Below are 22,943 nucleotides of genomic sequence, written 5' to 3' on the forward strand. Positions count from 1 at the left end.
TTCAAGCTTGACGGTACACAAATGAGAGATGGCAACAAGCGCGAGATTTTTTTCTTCTTCTTCTTCTGATTTAAAACTCAAGCCCACTGCCTGTGAGATAAAAACAGGTGACACCACGAAGAGGAATTTAAATAATAACAAGTGCTGCTCTCACCGTGGAAGACTGGGCTGAGTTGACTGTCTGTTCTCGATTAGTTTAGCCAGACCTGGCAGTTTTCGTGCCCACACCCCTCCGAAGATGGAATTTCACAGAACGTTCCCCACTATAAGCCCAGTTGCCAACATGTAGCCAATGAGGTTACATGTCACAATTGAAGATGCCAGCATTGATGGCGTTAATGCTGGTCTAAGTTTTAAAGCCAGAAAGCTTTTTTTTTATTTTACTAGGTAAGGCCCACTGAACTACATTGCTCTTTTTCAACAGTGACCTGGCCACAAATGAGAGCGAAAACGAAGTGGCTCATCACGTGGAAATTTACAGCAGCCAAATACTCTAAACGCGTGATGTTGATTCTAAATTTGGATGGAAAAACCGGGGGACCCGGAGAAAAATCCACGCGACCACGGGGAGATATACAGCAGGCGTCAGGGTTGAGATCGAACCCACGACCTCCTGTATACCAGGCGAGGTAGTTAACATCCCGCTACCACGAGACCCTGGGGGGATGGGGCAGGGGAGGGTTGATCGGATACATTAAGGGGCTGTGACGTGTTTGCCTCTCGTGGCAGCAGAGGTTCGTGATTCGAGCCCGTCGGCAGCCCTGGTTAATACTGCGGCGTGTGTATTAACCATAAACACTGCGCACACCGTGTGCTTCACAGTGGACCTTAAAGATCCCGTGGACGATGTTCGAAAAGAAGAGTAGGCCGTGTGTGTCGTCGACGTCACCTTCAAAATTTGCCATTCTTTGAAAATTTTACTTTGCAAATTACTTCATTGGCTAATACCACATCGTGACTGGCAGTCGATACTCACCTGTGCACCACGGCTCCTCCGTGGTATTCTCGCGCCGTGAGAATAGCGCGAATACCGAAATGTACCAAAAATGTACCATCATCATTGTAACCCTTCGTGGCTCCGAAATCACGCGGACAGTCAAAGGGCAGCTTTGGCGTCGCTCGCGTCTGACCACCAAGAGAGCGGAGCCAAGCGGGGATTCACGCGGCCGAGAATGTCCTCTGATGGAAGCGGCAGCTGCTGCGCAATGGATGCATATAGAAGGACATTTGTTTACATTCATTGGAGGCATAGACACATTCAAACAAGTTTTTGCAAAGAAAAATGGTAAATGCAAATCGCCACCGTCGTAGAGCAGGGCCAAACAAAAATGAAGGAGTAATGTGCGAGACTATGTGCTTTTTTTGTTTGTTTTATAGCTTATTGCTGTGTGCAACACATCTGCTAATGAGCCATGCAAGTGTTGTAAGTTAATCTTTCAAGGCATTATTTATTGCAAAAGAAGCTACTCGCTGGATTCCAGGTCAGCATAACCTCATTTCCCACGATCTCCAGTTGAATGACTTCCGTGACACAGTGAATGCACCGCCTTGCGAGCCGGCGTCGACTGTGATTGTCCACATTCGTTTACATATTTAAATACACGCACAGGTCACCCCGACCATCTCGACAGGTCAATAAACCCCCCCCCCACCAACACCCCCCCCCCTCTTGACCCGACACAATTCAGTACCTGTGACAATATAAACGCAATTTATGAATATACTTTGCTTAATTGCTTTTTTTTCTCATTTGCAATTAAAAATAAAATATAGTGTGCTCAACATCCCCGTACATGTCTAGTTGCTGAACGATTACAACTGTACAATGTAAGTAAAAAAACTAATAATTATAATTTGGCACGGGTATTCAACTTAAAAGACACGTGGTCAGTAACAGGGGGAGGGCAGGTTCATTATACGGCCGAGTGGCCTGTCGTGGGCGACTCCGGCCGGAAAGTTTTGTCGGTCATCGGCGGCCGCCCCCCGCGCGCGGGCGACGCGGCCCGGGTGCACGCCCCTCCGCCGAGCAATCTCAGTATCTCGGCCAGCTGAGTCTCCATGACCGACATCCGGTCGCCGAGCGAACGCACGTCCTCGCTGATGTCGTGGCGCACCTCCAGCATGCTGGCCTGCAGCGTCTGCTCGGGGATCGGGTAGAAGGCGTGCCGCGAGTCGGCCGCGCCGGCGATGGTCGGGCTGCGCCCGACGCCGGCGCGGTCCAGCCGCTGGTCGCTCCACGTGATGCCGCTGTCGCACGAGTCCATCTTCTTGAGCTGCGACTTGTCGGGCGTGAGCGCTCCGCACGGGGTCTGCGCGCAGGCGTCGGGCGATTGCCCCTTGTCGGGCGACCGAACCCGCACCGCCTCCGCGAGCATCTCGATGGATTCGGCGGGAGACGTCCGGTTCCAGGCGCCGATGCCGCCGATGCCCCCGCCGCCCGCGCCGCCGCCGCCGCCGCAGGGGATCTGCTCCGTGCTGGACAGCGCCCCCTTTAACCGGCCCCATCCCCGACCCCCGACCTTTCCCGTCGTTTCGACGAGCGGTCGGCTCACCGCGACAGCCGCCACCGCCACCGGCGCGGGGGACCTGAGTTCCTCCGCCCCGGAGCGGAGCAGCGAGAGCGTGCTCGGCTTCGCCGGCGTGACCGGCGGCAGCTGGTTTCCCGGAAGCGGAGTGGGCGACGTCTCGGTGATGGTCACGACGCTGGACCTCAGCGCGCCGTTGAGGAAGGGCGATCGCGACGGCTCGGCGAGCCGCTCGACGTCCGCGCGGAGCTGTTGCTTCTCGGCCGTGAGCTTCGCCTCCTTCTGCTGCTTGAACCTCTGGAAGAGTTTCCGCACCGGGTGGTCGGCCGGGAGGTCGAAGCGCGCGTCGTTCTTGCACTTCTGCCGCTCCTCTTCCTCCCGCTTGACGTCGGCGATTTTCCTGAAGATCATCTGCGAAGCGGGGGGGGGGGAAGCGCGGTGAGTTGTTGCCCGAAGCGGGATCGGTCGCGACGACGGATAGAAAACGGCTGCGTACGTTTTGGCCTTATCACTCGACGGCGCGCTACAGATCGATGGTTCCCAGTGGAATTTGTTTCAACACTGCAGGCCAAGAGCAGTCTCTGCTTAAATGAGTCCCGTCATTACGGTGGAGCCTGATAAGAGATAAGCTGGCTGACATCCTTTACGTAATGGGCAACGGCTATCGGCGAACGCAACAATTTAACCTGCCACGGCTAACATGGGTGGTCAGTCATCTCCAAACCACCTTCATCAACCTGCATGGTGAAGTATGGTCAAACAACTCCGCATCACCAAAGGCCATGGGGCAAGGCCCCTCAGCCGGCAGTGGATTGATGAAGGGCTGCAGGTCATGACTAGAATTTTTATTTTTGCTGATGGCAAAGTCCCAAAAGCCACGCACATTTTCCCCAAGATTGTGAGACGGCAAACTTCTCTTTTTTATTTCCGACCCCTTTAAGGAGAAAAACCGATAAGCATTTAGAAGGGGTAGGTGGATGGGGTAAATTATAAGTGCCTTAAAAAAATAATCCACACTGCTAAAATCTAAAGAGACCCCTCTGCCTTTGTAACGCTTGCTGGACATCGCTGGGAAGGATGGTGGTGGGGGGGGCCAAGCGAACAGAACAGGCTTTAAAAAACACACAAAGTGTGGGCCGGTAGCCGATTAGAAAGCCTCAGTGAGGAGACACAGATAACGCAAAAACACTCTTTACAGGATTAGTCGGCCTTATCTGAAAGGTGGCAAGAATCCACGCATAACTTTCGGGTTTCCTTATTTATTTATATCCTGTGTGGATATGATGGGGGTTTTTTGTGTCTCGGTTTCAATGCAGAACACCGGCGGCGGAGCACGAGCGTGGCGTTGTTTTTTCTCCGCGTCGCGCTGCGCCATTAGAATGTTAATTTCGCATAATAATGAAGCGATTATCAAATGCCGCTTGTACTTGAAATTCTTTATTGCACGCTCATTTAACGACATATCACGGGGTAAAAAAAAAAAAAGCGGCACCCTAATTTACAGTAATTGAACGTCAAAACATTGCTGTAATGGGAATAAGGGCCATTAATAATGATAACGGTTTAATTTCCCCGTGTCCCTCTGGTTCGCAGTCGCACCGAGGGACGAGCGACGGGGCCTTCCCGCTTGGCCCGCTGCTCGCCGATGGCCGGCAGGCGCGGAGGGGAAAGCGCGGCGCCACCTGCCCAGAATGCTCGAGCATTCTCGTCGGGCTAATCCGCGCGGGCCAAATGAGTCCAATTCTGGCGAAAGGAATTAAACGGCGAGCGCACCGCTTGGATTCAGCCCGGACACGCAAGGCTGGTCAGAGTCACTCCCAAGATTTGATCGATTGCTCTGTCTCTGTCACTCACCCCGGCCGCCGGCTGCGAGCGCGAGCCGTGGCGCCTACCTGACTCCGAGGTTGGCAGCAGCGGCAAACGAGATAATTTAGCTCTCCGATCGTGTTTGCGGGTCGTTTTACCGCGTGGCGCTGCGTTTGTCGTTCGGTGCGCGGACGCCTGACGTTTCGCGCCACGCGCCGGGGAACTTCCCCGGGAACCGAGTGCCCGGCACGTCGAGGGAAGCTGTCGGGCGTCGCGACGAACGACAAATGCGCCGGAAGGAGGCTACACAGCGGCGGAATCCTGCGCCAGAGGGAGATCTTTGGCCATCTGTGGGGCATCACGGTGGCGAGATGTTAACCACGTCGCCTGGTATGCAGGAGGTCGTGGTGTTTGATCCCAACCCACACGCCTGCTGTATATTTGGAGTTTGCATGTCTCTCGCTCTCTCTCCCCGTGGTCGCGTGGATTCTTCTCCGGTTGGTCCGGTTTTTTTCCCCTCCACATTTAGAATCAACATCGTTCCGTGGGCCGTCAGCCGTGCGCGCAAAGGGGCACTTCCCATGACGTGGCTCGTCGAGAGCTACTGGAGTGGTGGCTCCAGCCCAGTGGGGTCCCTAAGCAGAAATCGTTTTAGAGCAACACCCCTCCACCATTACCCTCTCCCTTTCAATTTACAAATGGCGAGTGAGACGACAGTAAGCGTGTAGGCGATAGAGGTATGATGTTTGTACGTAAGAGATGCGGTGAAATTAGCGAGTAGATGGAGGGGTCAAAGGTACTGGGAATGTACCAATATAGTGAGATGGAAGAGATGTGGACAAAAGACAGAGAGAGAAGTGGTCACTGACAGCGCAGGTGTGCATTGAGATGCGAGATTTGTAAGATGGAGATCTAGCGATGAGGTCGTTGAGATATCAAGAGTGGATGTACTTCGCAAGATATTCGGTGCAAGTTTATGGGGGGGAGGGGGGTGGTTTTCTCCAAAATGTCGGGGGCCCGTGAGCTAGTTGGGGCCCGAAGGCTTTGCTTAGTCCACTTCGGCCCAGCGCCGCCACTGCTGGAGCCAATGTCCTCTGTAATATTTGAACCTCACTTCACTGAGCGGAGAAGCAAATTGCCACGAACGCGACCAAGCCACCCGATGTGATGCGAATTTAAACATGGCAAGCAACGCATTAAATGTATTACAGTCTGCAAAGTAGCGGAGTTTCAATCGATCGTAGCGATGCTTAGATAAATTAGGAAGTGTTAAAAATATTACTTAGCAAATAGCGTTGTAAATAGAGTGTGTCCATAAAGGTATTATCGATTACCAATAAATTACAATTTGGCACCTCTCGCAAAACCGAATACCCTCAACAGTTCGCTCTAGTGGAGGGCACTTCCACCAGCAATGGTGTGAGCAAGCAATTGCAGGGCTGCGCCTTGACCTCCTTGTATAATCGGACAACAGTTTTACCGGGTAAAACAGCGCTTGTGATATAATGGAGGCTCAAAAATAACAGCTGTGCGTGTGTCGGTCATCCACAAGTGGATCAACAATCAGCTGCGAATTGTTATTTTAATCACGAAGGAGCAGCACTTGGAGGACGTTGATGGCACGTCACCAACGGAGTTGCACGTGTCCTCTAGAATCAGAATCACAATCTGTATTTGTACTGGAGGAATCCGATGAGCTATGAAGCTCTTTTTCACAGATGTGCAGTACGGGTGGGTGAGAACGTTACGAGAACAAACAGTACAGAAAACACGATAGAAGTGCAAAGTATAGGAAAGGTAAACAAATCACTTACAAATATGCAACCAAACATTATCTTACCAGGTAAAGCCCACTGAGCGTTTAGCTTATTTTCAGAAAGGACCTGGCCAGAAATAATAGCTGAACAAAGCGGCATATCAAGTGGGAAATTTAGAGCAGCAAAATAATCTAGATGCATGTTTTCAAATGTGGAGGGAAAAACCGGAGGATACGGAGAAAAAATCCACGCGTCCACGGGGAGAATGAGAGAGAGAGAGACGCAAACTCCAAATATACAGCAGCAGGCGTCAGGGTCTGCATCGAACCCCCGACCTTCCTGCATACCAGGCGAGGAAGATCACATCACACCACCGTGGCGCCCCTTAAATAAATAAGCAACGCGTAATAAAGTGTACATGATTTCGATTTAAAGCTTTCGTGACTGCAGGGATTCATCTTCTTGGTTCTTTCGGTAAAGTCACGTAGAAGAGAAATAATACAATAATAAAATAAAACATAATAAAATGTCGTGAGAATTATTTTATTATGTTTTACTTTTATTCTTTTATTATTTCCCTTCTACGTGACTTTACCGAAAGAACCAAGAAGAAAAAGTGTACACGAGTTCGAACCGCGTGAACTGAACGCGTCACTTCTCGTCTCGAGTCGCTGCAGCCCTTCGCTGACGTGTACCGGGAGTGGGGGTGGTGGTGGTGGTGGGTGGTGGTGGTGGTGGTGGGTGGTGGTGCGTGGTGGTGGGTGGTGGGTGGTGGTGGGTGGTGGTGGTGGGTGGTGGTGGGTGGTGGTGTGGTGGGTGGTGGGGTGGTGGTGGGTGTGGTGGTGGGTGGTGGTGGTGGGTGGTGGTGGGTGGTGGTGGTGGTGGGTGGTGGTGGGTGGTGGTGGTGGTGGTGGTGGTGGGTGGTGGTGGGTGGTGGTGGTGGAAACCAGACGAGATACCCTTCAACTCCGCGGCCCGCCGCTTATTACAGGGAGCAGAGGAGGCAGGCCCCTTCAACGCTGGGACGGACGCCGTGGCGCGGCGCAATAAAACTCAGCTCCGCCCTCGCAATGATGTGAAATGCCCCGGTGGAGCTTGCTCGATCACTTCGCTCTCTCTCTCGTGCGGCTTATCGCCGATGGGGAACAGCTCGAGATTTGGGCTTCGTTTCGTTGGAACGACGCCGAAAGTTTCGATTGTCGTCGCGTCTTTCGCTTAGCCCGGAGATTAAACGTGAATACAACGAGACGTGCGATACGACGTTGCCTCTTCTTCCGAGGGCGACCTGGTTCCTTCAAATCCGAGTGTACAGTCCAACATCTGGCCTTTGGGGGGACCCACACCGGACCCTAAATGTGGCCAATCTCATCATATATCGGATGCTAAGCAGGGGCGAGACTGGTTAGTACTCAGGTGAGTGACCACCAGGTATTGTAGGCATGGGGCTGCGAGGTGGCCAGAAGATTGCGTCGCATGCGTGCTGAGTTTTTCCCCCGGGACTCTACGATTTCCTCCCACATTAATCACAACACTCATTCGTTGAATTCGCCAAGCATCCCATGGGGGGGGGGGGGGCAATGGTATCGGGAATTTTTGCGTGACTGAGTTCTTTCAGCAATTGGTTGAGTCGATTTTTTTCGTAACTTGTCATGAAATCGAGTGAATTGGCCTCAGACCGGACAGACAGACAGAAATGGTGCATCCTGGCCACAGTAATAAGTAGCCCAAAGGCTCTCTGAGCAGGCTTTCGACACATACACCTGGGGTATAAACAATAACTTGCGTGCATCATGCAATATACATAGGAGTCCCTTTGTTTAATGGGTGTCATTCATTGCCTCGCGTCTGTGACAGGGTGACCTAACGACGTACACACACACACACGCACCCAGCCAGCAGCCAAGTTGTGGAGCAGCTCAGATGGTGGCAACACTTGGGTCTGACAAAAGACACGCAAGCCCAAATTTCAGCCGATCACTTCCGCGGTTTTCGAACACACGCTGTTAGAAGGCTGTAACACAGCACAAAGCGTGGCTCTGGTTGTCCCCCCTCCACACCCCCCCCCCCCCCCCACTCGGAGCTCCTGGTTAATGCGAAGCCGCAAAATAATACAACAGTCCGCGTTTCATCCATTTATTAGCCAAGAGTAAATGCAGTGTCAGTGACCCCGCGTTTTGGAAAATGCCAAACCCCATTCGTCGCACCGTGGCTCATTTCTTATCGAATTTTCATTCGCGGCAACGGCAACAAAAAACACAACACTGGCAGTTATGGACAGGTGGATTTATAGACAATTTTTGTCCGTGCCGTTGTCGGGCGATTTGTCTCTGGCTTCAGCCGCGTGCGTTTGCATTCAATGCTTCGTGCCGTTAAAGTTACACTTTTCTCACCAACAAAAAGAACCGAGGGTTAACCCATTAAATTTTCTGCACCGAATGACGGTCGTTATTAATGTTAGTACTGCAAAAGCTTTTTCCCTCTTTAAATGGAACACGTACATATATCACGTTGATGAAAATCCAACCAAAGAGACTCTGAGTCACTTGTGTGCAATGCCATTATTTATTTATGAACGTTACCCTTTTAACTATAACTCTGCGTCAGAGGTTACCACTCATACTGGTCGTTTCAGTAAATTGCAGAATCTGGTCATGTACCACCCCACACCAATGTCGTCTTGCCTTGGCCAATATTTACCGATTTATGCAAACTAACTCAACCAGCGAGGCAGCATTCGCAGCATTCCCACCCACCCAACTCTGGACTCTACCGAGGTAACGCGCGGGACACAACCTTCCCCACGCACGCACGCACACACGCACGCACGCACACACGCACACACGCACGCACACACACACGCACACACGCGCACGCACGCACGCACACACACACGCACACACGCACGCACACACAAACGCACACACGCTCACACGCACGCACGCACACACGCACACACGCACACACGCTCACACGCACGCACGCACACACGCACACACACACGCACGCACACACACATGCACGCACACACGCACGCACACACACGCACACACGCGCACACGCGCGCACACACGCACACGCACACACGCACGCACACACGCACACACACACGCACACACGCACGCACACACACGCACACACGCACACGCACACACACGCACACACACACACAAACGCACACACGCACGCACACACACACGCACACACGCGCACGCACACACGCACCCAAACACGCACGCACACACACACGCACACACACACACGCGGGGGTCCAAATACAACCGTTTACTGCCAATCCCTGCGCCGCGAACCAGGCGACCCGAGTTCGATTCATGGCCACGTCTAAAGTCGTCTTCTGTACGGGTCCTACCCCCCGCTCGCACCTTATCCGCCTACCCGCGCTGACCAGTGCGGCGAGGTTTGGTCAAACAACTGAACGACAAAGTGTGCGGGGAGGCCTTCATCCTGCGGTGGATTTAAATTACTGTTCGTGTTATTCTTTGCCTCCAGACAGTATAAAGGCACGGCGTGCACCGTAGTCTTTTTGCTGCCCTTGATCCCTTCTCCCAGTTGGCCGTGTCGATGTCACATTTGGAGAGTATATTTCTTTTTTTTCACCAAGCCCCTTTTGAACCTCGTGTGCCGGCTGCCGCACGTGACCGTCCCTTTTCTCGGAGTTGCTCTCTCTCTCTCCGCAAAGCAATGCCATCGCGGGCTGGTCCGGAGTCTTCCAACGTGGCACAAATGACCGACGGGGCCACGCGTCATCCCACACCAGGCAAAGCCCTCACTGCACGTGATGGGGGGGGGGGGGGGAGGTGGGTGCACGAGACCGGGAGGGGGCTGCGGCAAGTGTTTGTTTCTGTTTCGTTCACGGCCAACACTCGCGTCCGGACGAGCTGTGCTACCGCGCGATGCATCTGCTGCTGCTGCTGCTGATGCCGCCACTGTGCCTACCGTTGCAACGTCTGTCTCGTGCGGTTCATGAAACTGCGCCTGTCAAATGGAAGCTGCAACACCGCCGTGGACTGAGCCGCTGTGAGCGCTGCTGCTGCTGCTGCTGCTAAAGAAACATCGACAAACGCAAGACGATGCCGTAAATCCCGCCGCAGACTTCGCGCCGGCACTCCGCAGCAAGATATTTTCATCTTTCCACTGGGATCCAAATCCAATCCTTTGATCAATTTAAAAAAAATCGCACTTACCACCCAAAAGGTCATTTGACTCACGTCTTCCTTCCTCTACCATTTTTATCTCACTCGTATATTTCCCGCACCTCTCATTGGCACGGTTGGCTACGGACACGCATACACTCTGCTCCCCTCCATGCACCCTCCCTATATTCCAGCAACCAAGGCCTTTTGTTGAAGCACCCAGTTCAAGATTTGCTCAGTGGGATGTAACTCATTTTCCTCTGCTGCCACCTTGTCTGAAACTCCATTCACCCAGAAACCCGTGCTGTCGACTCCCTGCCACTGTTCAAAATCCAGGCTCGAGACCATCCTCTCCTCCTCTGCCTTTGACCGGTTTTCCTCCATCTCTGTAATGCATAATACATATGCCTCCTTTCCCCAGGTTCCCTTCATCCCACTGTTTCTCCACAGCATCTTGAGGTGCGGTGGGACTTGTAGACGTGAGCGTTTCTGCTGTGCCACTGCAGCGCGCCACTTAAACCCTTTCTCCATTCTGAGACACCTGCAAGGTGCAGGGTGGGTGTCCCGTTCACCGCTTAATCTTGCAACGCGCAAGAGGATCAGTGATAATTCTATTTAGAGAGGCGTAGCGCCGTTATTTTTAAGGACATTGCGATCACCGCAGAGAACTGTAGCGACACGACCGCACTCTACGATAGCTGCTGCCAAACTGTGCCACACGCCCTCCCGCACGGCCTTATGGGAGCCTCGGTACCAACAAAGTTTTTTTATTTTAGTTCTTCTCGTTCCGTTCCGATGACATACATATATGGACACGTACATCATTGTACGTACAAGTACGTCATTGGAATGGTAAAGTGTTAATTACGTGCGAAGCAGTGCTGCTGATTCGGAAAACTATCCTAAACGAATCGAGCAGGAGTTTAACAGCACGAAGTAAGGTGTAAGTGTTGGTGGTTCTGCTGGACAGCTCTCGGATTATGTCTTGGGGTTTGCGCCTCCGCACGATGTCCGACGTTTCGCTCCACGTGCTAGAAGCATCTTGAGAAACCGGATTCTGAATTCAATTGAGTTCATCAGAGATCAACAGCAGATAATGTTGTAAATCAGGGTGCGTGTGATTGGATCAAAAGATCCCGCAATATGTTGAATGTCCATGTCGGGTTTTTTAGACTGTCCTACCGATCCGACCCCACAAATCCGGCCCCTTTGCTATAACTCTAAGTGACAAGCCAAAGAATACACCACAAATTGCCTGCGTTTTTGGCAGATTTCCCATTTGAATTCACGGCCTTTAATGAATTCCTTGCTGTCCTGAGCAAACGCCCATGTTGCACAAATTCCCAGCATTAATTTTCACCGCAGCAGAGGTTTGCATTTGCTTTGAATTAAAAATGGAAATTAGGAAATTACTTCAAAATGAGAATATGGGCTTTAGTCAACGTGTGTTCGCAACTGATGATTTTTTAAAATTATCATTCACACAACTTCCAGACTGAGTCATGCATATCACAGTCTGCATTTTAAACGTCTTAAAAAAAACTGCCCACTGCCTAGTCCCAGTTTTTGCTCAAGCGATTTCGACAATGCATGGCATTCATTGTATTATTTCTCAACGTGATTTTCGAAACTGCCGCGGCTCACTGCCTTTGGCCCCAGACGTCTTGTCAGCGGACCGCCGGTGTCCGTTGCCCGATTTCGTCGACGTTCCATCTCGCCTGTTTCGCAAAACGGCCACGGCCGTATTGCCAAAACGTACAACCTTGGAACCGGGCCCGAAATAGCACGATCCTGCATAACCGGGATTGTCAACCCATCCTTTAATAAATAACCGAACCCTCGTGGGAAAAATAAAAAAGTGCCCAAACGTGCCCCGAACGTACCCCACCAGCGCCAACGGAAAAAATACCAACATCGACCACCATCCAGCTGCCCGGTGTTGAGAGTCACCCCCGGCCGGAGTCGTCCTGTCTCGTTCCCCACGGCCCACGGCCGCTGCTGCTGCTGCCGCTGCATGGCGCAGGCCCTGACGCCCCACGTGCTCACGCCCTGATGCCCCACGTGCTCACGCCCTGACGCCCCACGTGCTCACGCCCTGACGCCCCACGTGCTCACGCAGCCTCCTGCAGGACATGCTCCTTGCCCTCATTACCTGCCGCCGCTGCCGCTGCTGCTGCCGCCGCTGCCGTGGGAATCACCCTCCCAGGCGTCTCTCGGATCGCGTAATTGGAATGCTGCTATTGCTGCTGCTCTGCCACTGGGGAGACAAAGGCGGCCGGGCGTGGCGCACGCCACCCACCCCTCGTGTGCTGCGGGGACATTCATAGGGTGCTTCTCGCTCACAGCACTTGCCCCACCAGTCTGTTGAGGCTATGCGGGCACCTTTGCCTCTGTGCTGCTCTCCGAAATCGGGGAGCGTGCTCGCGTCTAAGTCAATATATTAGAGAGCCGAATAATGCCGCAGCTGAATAAACAGGGTGACCTATTTATAGACACCACGCCCGACTCCTAATGAGCCTCTTCGGTTCTTCTCAACATTGCGAAATTGATGTCGCCCTATCTAGACAGAGGAGCGAGTGAAAAATGTTAATAATCCGCGTCCCCTTTCCTTGATTCTCTCCTGATCTGCCCCCCCCCTCCCACCCCCCCAACAGTGTGATCTCTGTGACGTTCCAAAGGCTTTGAAATAAAATGCCGCTCCTCTTTGTAAACGTCTCATTGTTTCAGTGGTGTGTCTGTAAACTGATCGCCCTGTTCCTCGTTGCCATCATTAGCGGAACACGGTCTCTGTTGTGGTGAAATCCGTGATGAGATCACGTTGTGAGCAATTGCCCTTCGTCAGAGGCGCACTGACCCTTGTTTTATTGTTCTAAAATAGGGTCATTGGCTGAGATGTCATGTTCCATACATTTCGCTTGAAAGGCAGCATTTGCGATAAACGAGAGTGGAACAAAGATAGTTGCAGCGTGTTGCCTTATACAAGCGTAATTGTCAACGCAGAGACATTTTTTTGTATTTTCTGTAATACAACCGGAATATCGCCGTATATCTATGGGGTGGAGTGGTGGTGCAGCGATTAGCGGATTGCATCGTGAACCCGGCTACTTGTGTTCGATTGCTGTCCACTGCTCACACCAGGACCCTCATGAAAAATATTATTCGGACAGAGCGTGGCTTTCGTGGGTTAATAGGTAACCTACATTTTGTATAAATCTCAGTTGAAGCCTCCCGTAAATCACGTGACTTCTCTGTGGCCAACCCACTCTGAATCCCTCCCCTGTCCCCGCCCCCTGTGAAAACAGACACCGCTGCGTGTCGCGTTGAGGTCTTTATGCGGCCTCTTCCTCCCTACCCTCGTCTCGCCTGACCCTTTGGTCCTGTTTCTCCATTCCCCCCCCCCCCACCCATTATTTCCCATTCTGTTATTTTCTCCCTTCTCTTTCCCGTTCCTGTTTCTCTCCCCGTGCATTAAATCCGCGACTCCCCTTCCCGCGGCGTCGGCGACGTGGGTACAACAGTTGCTCCTAACCGCTGTCATTATGCGATCATTAACCGTCTTTCTCACATCACGTTCACCGAACTGTGAATAACGTAATGAGCCGTGTTTGTGGCTTGCGGCCTCAGGGGGGGTGGGTGGGAGGCATTAAGAGGGCTTCCCACCGCCCCACCGCCCGCCCGCCCCACCAGCCTCCCCGACGCTTTGTCTACGGCTGCTGACGGTGCAACCGCAACGCGTCGTGCGTGACCCCCCCCCCCCCCCACAACGTTCTCGCGTGCTCTTCACGCCCGGTGTTTATTTGGGGGCGAAAGGATTCATCTCATTGTGCTTGACCCACCGCATCGCCCCTCCCTTCCCCCACCTTGCACCACCACCTCCAACCGTCGTGCCAGGATTATTTGTGCAACCCGCGAACTTTTCGCCGACGCGCTCCAACGTCGTGGTGGCGGGGCGCGATTTCCCGTCGGCTGTACGCGGCGCTCCGTCAAGACAAGCGCGGCCCCTTTTCAGCCGTTCCGCTGCTGGATGGAACGGAAGGTGGCAAGCGGCCTACGCGCGGCCCACTCTGTCAATGCAATCATCGCCACCCCGGTGACCCAACATCGATCAACGATCTTCTCGGTCTCCGGAGCGACAAGTTCAACTGCTGGATGGATGAGGTTTCCCCGGGCTGTAAAGGCAGGTGATGGGGGTAGGGCAGGGGGAGTTTGACCATACTTCACCGCCACTGTGAAGAGGCGATAGAATCCGTTACGAATGTTGAAATATAATTTGCTCGATTTTCGAATCGAATCGCGAGAGGGATGCTTAATTACAGGCCTTGTGCATATGTACATGTGCATCCCATTATCGTCGATCCATTACTGTATGAAATTATATTATTTGGTGATGCTGCCTTAGTAGTGGTGCACAAGCACAATCATAGGCCATTGCCAGAAACGTCGCCTATTATATATATTAAGGCGACAGTGTTATTAACGAATGTGCTGAGTATTAGTTTGTTTTTGTTCACTGCTGGATGCGAGCCTCTCCATGCCACGGAGGCAGCTATGATTGTTGTTCGACCATACTTCACCACGCTGCTCAGTGTGGATTCGTGAGGAGGTTGCTCAGGACCGGGTTCAGATGTCACTCGCCAACTCATTGTCTGGCCTGGCCAGGAATCGACCACAGCCTGCCAGTTTCAAAAGTGCAATTTGCTGTGCTAGCAACTGGGTGTTTTTATTTCATCATACCTCACCACGCTGTTAGGTGCTGATTGGTGATGGCGGGGGAAGGGAATGCAGAATCCTAATGGGTTTGCTGCACTGCCCACGGCTGCCCAATTCTGCCCTGCACTGCCCACGGCTGCCCAATTCTGCCCTGCATGGTGCAGTGTACCTGCATTGTACACAAAACGGGGAGCGGGCCCATTCCAAGCGGACTGGCTTCCTGCCTACTCAGAATCAGAATCTTGATTTACACCTGGAGAAATCCGATGAGCTATGAAGCTCGTTTTCACCGATGTCCAGTAGGGACGGGCCAGAAGGTCACAACAACCTATTAACGGGTTTGCGAGCGCATTAGTGCACCTCAAGATGAAGAACGGCGCCTGTGGCATTGGCGTTCATCAGCATCATGCAAATCGACCATGCCCAGGAGAACAATTTATGTTTCCCCATCTTTTTTGTTGCTTTTATTTAAATTTGCATACCTTTTTTGAGTCAGCAGAGCATAGATCAGTGCTTAATGGACGGAGAGAGTCCGGGCAACGTGGCAAGGACAGGAAGGGAGTACGGCACCTCAGCCAAGGTTGTGACAGTTTTTTTGAGGTTGTATTCAAAAGAAATGTGCAAAAAAAAATGTCCATATTATATTATTTATTTCAAGACAACACTGCTTAAAAAAATATTTTGGCCGTATTCATTAATTAAGTGTTTGGCATGTAACAAAACAAACGAGATAGAGTAGCTGGAGAAAACTAATGAATATGAGGTTATAATCCACTCAAAGCCCTGCACATATTGATTCAAGAATCCTCTCCTGTAATGTCCTCTGGCCACCTCACGACCTATCATTAATTAATTATAAATTTACTGAAAAAATATCATTTGCAGGCTTTACTTATTCAATCCTGTGCCGGATGAAAGATTCAGCACACCATGTCGGCCATGGGGTTGGTTGTTTGACCATACTTCATCGTGTCGGTCAAGCACTCAATTTCTTTTTTAGGACGAGCGTCATTCTTTGGCTGCCACCCATACTTTATATATTTACGATAGGTTGTATAACATCATTACCTATTGTAGGTCACGAGTCTATACACATATATATTTATATATACGCTGGGATGGCTGCATTCCCAAACGCCCGTGTTTAGGTTATTTTAGGCCGACGGGCACGGCTAAGCCGTTCGCGAGTAAACGACAGTCAAAGATTAAGACCGTCGTTTGCGGACAAAATTAAAACTCCCACTCAATCGACCGCGTTCCACCCTTGAGGGGCCTCGTGTTGGCAATGGTGGTGGGGGGGGCAGGGGGGCTCGCGAGGCCCCCTTTAACGAGCAAGACCCCCATCGGCTTAATCGCCCTCCGTGCGTCTCACACGAACGTTCCAGCGCCGAGAGACACAAAAAGACATCCGACATCGACGCGCCCAACGCTGAAGCAGCTGGCGACCGACGCCGCGGGTCGGCAACCATTCGAAGGAAAAAAAGTATAAGAGCCATTTTTTTTGTGGTGTCTTTGATCACAATAATTCGTAGAGCCGCATCACACCCAAGAGGTGCACGCACACAAACACAGCAGCGGGTATACAGCAGACGACAAACACATTCTGACTTCAATAAACACAGATGCTGATGGGATAAACCGCGGTCTACTTTTTTGTTTGTTTACATTTTGTTGTCACCAAGACATTCCAAGGTTACCTATTTCCCTGCCATACTTCATCAATTATGTTTACGTTAATTTATGTTAAAGATTTACGGATTTTTTAACCGGCTACCCGCAGGAGGAGAGCTAAAGAGCCGCTAGAAGGAATCCAAACTAAAAAAATGTTTAGGAAACTATTTTTGTTTATTTTACTAGGTAAGGCCCATTGACCTGCCCACAAATGATTGCTCAACGAAGTGGCTTATCACGTGGAAATTTATAGCAGCCAAATACTCTTGAACGCGTGATGTTGATTTCATATGTGGAGGGAAAAACCGAAGAACCTGGAGAAAAACCCACGCGACCACGGGGAGAGAGCGAGACACGCAAACTCAAGTTTAACACGTCGGCTTTCGCGAACAATATTGTGCGTAAATCGCATGTACGCGATCTAACCCAAACACATCTCGTATGGATGCAAACTCCAAATATACCAGGCGTCAGGGTAAGGGTTGGGATCGAACCGACGACCTCCTGTATACCGGGCGAGGTAGTTAACATCTCAGCACCGTGGCGTCAGAGAGGTTGCTGACCCCTGACCTGTGCCTTTGCCTCACCGCCTCTGTCGGCCAAAGGCACGGGCCGACCCCCGACGCCTTAGTTGGCAGAAGCAGCGCTCACGTGCGGAATTACGGTAAACCGAAATCTCCGAACGCAATCGCAACAACGCACAAATCATTTCTGTCGACCTTTTACCAGTGGCTGACACGCATAATTGCATTTGCATGATAATGCGCTCTCCGTCCGCGAAGGTAGGGGCTGGATTATGTTTCGCAACTCTTTATTGTTTCACGTCTGTCAAGGCTAAATTAAGCTTCGCATCGATAGAGCACGCGTCGATGCTTGTACGTACACATCGTCCGCCTGTTGTCTGCGACGCGTAAAGCGAAGGTGAATGCACTGCTCATGGCGAGCGACGAATATTCAGCGTTTGCTGTGCGCCTTCCAAATGTGTGTTGTGCTCGTGGGTTGTTGTCCCTACTTTCTCTTGCGACGTATCTCGTATATGTCTCAAGTCAAAGTCGGTTAAACGTACGATCCGTCACGAAAAAATAGATTAAGATACCTGGAAGCGACACCACAAGCCGAAGTCAACATTTATCACCAGCTGTCTTTCCGTGCCGCTCCTGCGGGCACGTTAATGTACGGGTCCCCCCCCCGCCACCCATCTGTGCGACGATCGCAATGCATTTGTGATCGCGGAATAAATAAAAAAAGAACGCTTCATGGCTTAACCCAGAATTAGAAATCGTTGAACTTTGTATTAAAAAATCAAAATAAAAAATTGCTGTGGTGGGTGGCGGCGGGGGGGAGGGAGGGAAGTCTCCGCTCCTGGTGACGTCGCTTGCGAGCCACGACACGAGGGGACCCGTCTCAATTCCGGGGATACAAACGCACGGCGGAGTTTAAGTCGAAGCCGCGAACGCAAAAGCGGCGCCCACCGGGGACGCGGATCGGTGTTGGCCTGCAAGGTCGTCCCGGGGATCTAAGCCACGACCAGCACCGCCGCCGCCAGGCGAGCGAGGCAGGCTCTGTCCCGGGAGGAAGCAGTGTTTGTGTAACCGAGTACGTGTGACTGCGTACACGCGTGGCGTCCGTGTGTGACTGTCTTTGTGTGTGTGGTGTGTGTCTGTTTCAAGCAAGGCTGTCCATCGTGGGGGGTGCTAGGTCCGGGGCAAATCCCACTATTTTCTCCCCCCCCCCCCCTCCACTTTCGTATGACACCGTGACATGGAAGCGCCCCCCCCCCCTCCCCAATGCGCGGGGCCCGGGGCAGTCACCCCAATTCGCCGTACCCTAGGGACGGCTCTGGCTGTATGTACGGGGGAGCGGTAGTGCAATGGTTAGCACACCGTGCGACGAACCCTGGCGAACCGAGTTCGGTTTCCACCAGTGACGCTTATCTGAACCGGTCCTGGACCTCCCCTACGTCGACTCAGCCTTAAATGAGTAACCCCGTGGGGTGCGTGAAACATGAGCACTGGGGAGACAAAGGCGGTCGGGCGTGGTGCTGTGGACCACAACCACCCCCCGTCGCGTGCCACAGTTCCGGCCTTCACCGATGCTACTCGCTAACAACACTTGCCCCAACAGCCTGTTTAAATTCTAGATATGAAGCTTTCGTGACTGCAAGGATTCATATTCTTAGGTTTTTTCGGTAAAGTCACGTAGGTGAAAAATTAAAATTAATAAAAGTAAAATAAAAATAAAATAAAAAAATCACGACGTTTCGGAGGCAACACAAGCTTCCGTCTTCAGGTGGAACCGTCACAGCACGATTGCTGTATCAAGTGAGAGAAATTCAAAGAGAAACGGTCCTTGTATATATACTAGTTGAGGGTGGAAGGAGCCAAGGTAGGCCCTGAATATTAATTTTGTGAGGTTCGGTGCGGCTGAAGCACGCTGTTAGGAATGAGCCTTTGTTGTGTAAACTAGGTGCGGATGATGTAAAGGTGCGTGTAAATGGGACTGAGCCTTTTGTAATGTAGAGGTAGAGGCGACACGGTGGCGGGGGTTGTCGGAGGGACTTTTGTCTTTGTGATGAAGATGTGTCCGCTATGCCGGACGCAACTGCAGCAGCAGCAGCAGCCGCCGTCGCCGCGAGATTGGGTCTCGTCTGGCTCTGTGCGGGAAGAGTAAATTGTTCGTCCCTGCGTCCTCCTCCTCCGCCTCCTCCACTGCCCGAGGATGTCGTGCAGGCGTCGCTCGAGGCGGCACGGCAGCGGAGTCGATCGATTCAATTAAATTAGGGACAGGCCGAGGCCATTTGAAAGGGACCTCCGTTTCGATTGGTTTTGGTTAATTAAAAAAAAAGAGGGAAAAAAGGTGTGGGGGAGGTCAGAGAGAGACGAAGCTGTGTTCTCGCTCCACTCGCACGTGCGTTTAGATCCGTGATTCTCCCGGCTCTAAACTTTTAAAGAACGTTTTTATTTTTATTTTTTTTATAAGCGACCTGGCTATCACAAACGATAGCTCAAGTAAGTGGGCTGATCACGTGAACATTCAGAGCGGCCAAATACTCTCGATGCACGTTTCTAAAATGACGATGGGCAATTCCGGCAAAGATGCCGAAATCACCGAACGACTGATGTAATTTCATTTCATGTTTTCCGTGTTTATTTTTACTTTGGTTTCAAGATACAATTCGCGATTCGATGTGGAGTTTTATCGCGTGTCTTAAAAATCACCAGTGGGCGTTATTTTTATTTGACAGAGAGAGAGAGAGAAAGAGGTTGTCGGTCATTGACAGGGTAGAAAAGTTTCGATTTAAAGCTTTCGTGACTGCAGGAATTCATCTTCTTGGTTCTTTCGGTAAAGCCACGTAGAAGGGAAGTAATAAAATAATAAAAATAAAACATAATAAAATAAAATAAATCTCACGACGTTTCGGCTACAACGCAAGCAGCCGTCTTCAGGTTGCTTGCATTGTAGCCGAAACGTCGTGAGAATTATTTTATTTTATTATGTTTTATTTTTATTATTTTATAACTTCCCTTCTACGTGACTTTACCGAAAGAACCAAGAAGAAGGGTAGAAAAGGTATTGAGCCTTGATTTGAGATACAGGGGCAGGGAGTAGACCTCGGATGTGGGTGTTGTTGTCGGGGAGAGAGTTGCACGCAATAGGGGCAGATTTACAAGAAAAACAATTGCCAATTCACACTGTCAAGAAAGGTTGACTGGGGGGAGGGGGGGGGGTCGTGAAATGAACGGATGTAAAAAGGCCACATGAGATTTTCTGCAGCCCTTAATACGGTGGTGGGACCAATACACCACCTCCGCTAGCCCCCCCCCCCCCCGCACAATCAAAAATGTTTTCCAGGGGGCCGCAGATTGAGCGCTGTAATGCAGCCAGCGTCTTCTGGCCTGAAACATACTCCCAGCTCTTGGGTCGATCATCACAAGGGATTTATCTGTTATCCCACTAATCAATTCTTCAGGCAGTAAGCCAATATCAAATGACTCTCGAGTCTGGAGGCTATGAAGACAATACATTTTTTTTTTGCATCAGATGCACTCAATTCACCTTTGCGAAACCTCTACAGCAAATTGATATATATATGCAAAGTACGATTTGTACACACGTTGTAAACGAACAGATTCTCATTTACCCGCGCACTTGTTATCCAATTGATGTTTCGGGTCCAATAAAAAAAACGACTGCCGTTTAGTGAATCGGAAAAGCCCCAATGGCAACAGGTCTCACAAAGCAGCCGTAACTGTTTGCATGTGGTTCATGCTGACTTGATGATGCCTTTGCGACGGCTGTCTATTTGGTGTTTTGAACATATTAACACCTACTCTTAGTTTTTTCGGTAAAGTCTGTATCAAGCAAATTTAGCTGTGACGGTCCCACCTGATGACGGAGACTTGTGTTGCCTCCGAAACGTCGTGATTTTTATTATAATTTTTTTATAAATTTTTACTTCATTTTTAACCTACGTGACTTTACCGAAAAAACTAAGAGTATGAATCCTTGCAGTCACGAAAGCTTCAAATCTGGAATATTAACACCTCCTGTATCGTTGCCGGAAAGGGTGAACGCTTTTTCTTCCGCCATCATTTTGATTCCCTGGCAACTGACGCAACTGTGACGTTAAAGTCTTTCGGTCAAAATGCCGTCTTGTGTCGCATTAAACATTGATGGAAGCAGACCGGGCCCGGTTGCGAACAGCTTTCACTCACGCGCTGTCGTTACATTGCTCGTGATTAATTCACCGGGAAGGGAATGTCTACAAAAAGAAAGCTGTCTCTGGTGTGGACCAATCAGATTCAAGGACAATGCATAAATTATCAGAGTATTGTTTTTTGTTTGCATTTGACTGAAAGTATTGTGGTTAATGTGAACATGATTCTTTGCAAAAGGTGTCAGTTTTGTTGCCAGAAAAAAGGGGACAAACCCTATTAGTCGACAATCTGTTAAGCCAATCCCAGCGATGTTAATAAATGTTAAGTCGAGGTGTAAATCACCCGGAGAATCCATGAGGATACGACGCCCATCCCATTGGACGTCGATGCAGTCAGCGCAATTGCCGAGCGCCAGCTGCTTAATTACAAGCGCCGGTTTTCCGCGGCCGTTGCCGTTACGCAGCGCCTCCGATGTCGTCCTCCAAGTTGTTACCGCGCGTTAGTTCGCTGCGACGGTCCCGACGTTTCATTCGGTCGCCTGCCGAAGTTGCCGGCACGCGGAGCGAATGGTCGCGAGGTCGTGCGCCGAACCCCATGCGGCGCACCCCGAGAGGCACACCGCAGTGAGGCAGGCGCTTCGTTTGTGCGCGAAATAAAAGCCTCAATCGGTGATGGTGCGGGCACGCGGTCGTGTTTCGCGGAGGCAACAGTCAGTTCTAGATTTGAAGCTTTCGTGACTGCAAGGATTCATATTCTAAGGTTTTTTCGGTAAAGTCACGTAGGTAAAAAATAAAATTATAAAAGTAAAATAAAAATTAAATAAAAATCACGACGTTTCGGAGGCAACACAAGCCTCCGTCTTCAGGTGGAACCGTCACAGCACGATAGCTGTATCAAGTGAAGCTATCGTGCTGTGATTGCAACAGTCAGTGGCAGACTCCACGAACAAGTGCTGGCACGCCGAGAACTTTGTCGCCCTCTGGCAGCGTGACCGGCGGACTAACTGCGGCTTCCGCGACAAAGAGTCCTTGGGCCATCTAACGATCACCGCCGAGATGATCATCTTCTCTCAACCTTCTCCCCGTGACCCCGTGACGGCTCACGAGCAAGCGCCGCTGCTCCACGCCGAGGCGACAGTGGGGAGGGAGGAGGGGGGTATCCGAGCTCCGTGTTCTCCTACCGCCAGAGACGTCGTGAACTGCTACCCGAAACATTCCCACGGTCCACTTCGCGTGCGCTGCATCGGGCTGCGGGTCACAGCGGAGTGATGTGCACCTGGGTCAAGCCCTCCTGCCCTGCGTCGCTCCAAGAGCAAAGGCGTCGTAGGCGCACGGCATGAGCCGGCGAGCGCATTGACTCGTCTGCGCGTCGCCTCCGGAGGCTGCGGCGGCTTCTCCCTTTGTCGTCTCGCGCCGCCGTGGCGGCAACGGTGGCTGATGGGGAGCCACGTTAGTTATTTATTCACGGTGGCGGACGCAGACAAAATTAGTATGCTCAGAGAGGTCAGCAAGGTGCAAACGAGGGACGTTAATTTACACCGTTTCCGAAACGAGCACAATCTGCACACATGTGCGCTCTCATCCCACCGCCCCCCCCCCCCCCCCCCGGGATTAAAAAAAGTGAGAGAAAAATTAGCCTACATAAGAACATGTTTTATTAATGGGG

General features: G+C 51.3%; 1 protein-coding gene across 3 annotated transcripts in view; it reads right to left on the bottom strand.

Annotated features, from left to right (window-relative positions):
- Nucleotides 1–1,354: 1,354 nt before the first annotated feature.
- Nucleotides 1,355–22,943, bottom strand: part of LOC133342361 (potassium voltage-gated channel subfamily H member 1-like) — a 149,484-nt gene continuing 127,895 nt past the window's right edge. For 2 of the 3 annotated variants that reach the window (XM_061551471.1, XM_061551470.1), the window contains exon 11: nucleotides 1,355–2,936. In XM_061551471.1, the coding sequence (XP_061407455.1) occupies nucleotides 1,914–2,936 (1,023 nt within the window). In that variant the 3' untranslated portion in view covers nucleotides 1,355–1,913. Of the gene's footprint in view, nucleotides 2,937–22,202; nucleotides 22,526–22,943 lie in introns of those variants that run through there. The other variant, XM_061551472.1, reaches the window with a different exon arrangement.

Source organism: Lethenteron reissneri, chromosome 14 (assembly GCF_015708825.2).
Source record: "Lethenteron reissneri isolate LAM-NWPU_2019-01 chromosome 14, ASM1570882v1, whole genome shotgun sequence".
In the NCBI taxonomy this organism is placed as follows: Eukaryota; Metazoa; Chordata; class Hyperoartia; order Petromyzontiformes; family Petromyzontidae; genus Lethenteron; species Lethenteron reissneri.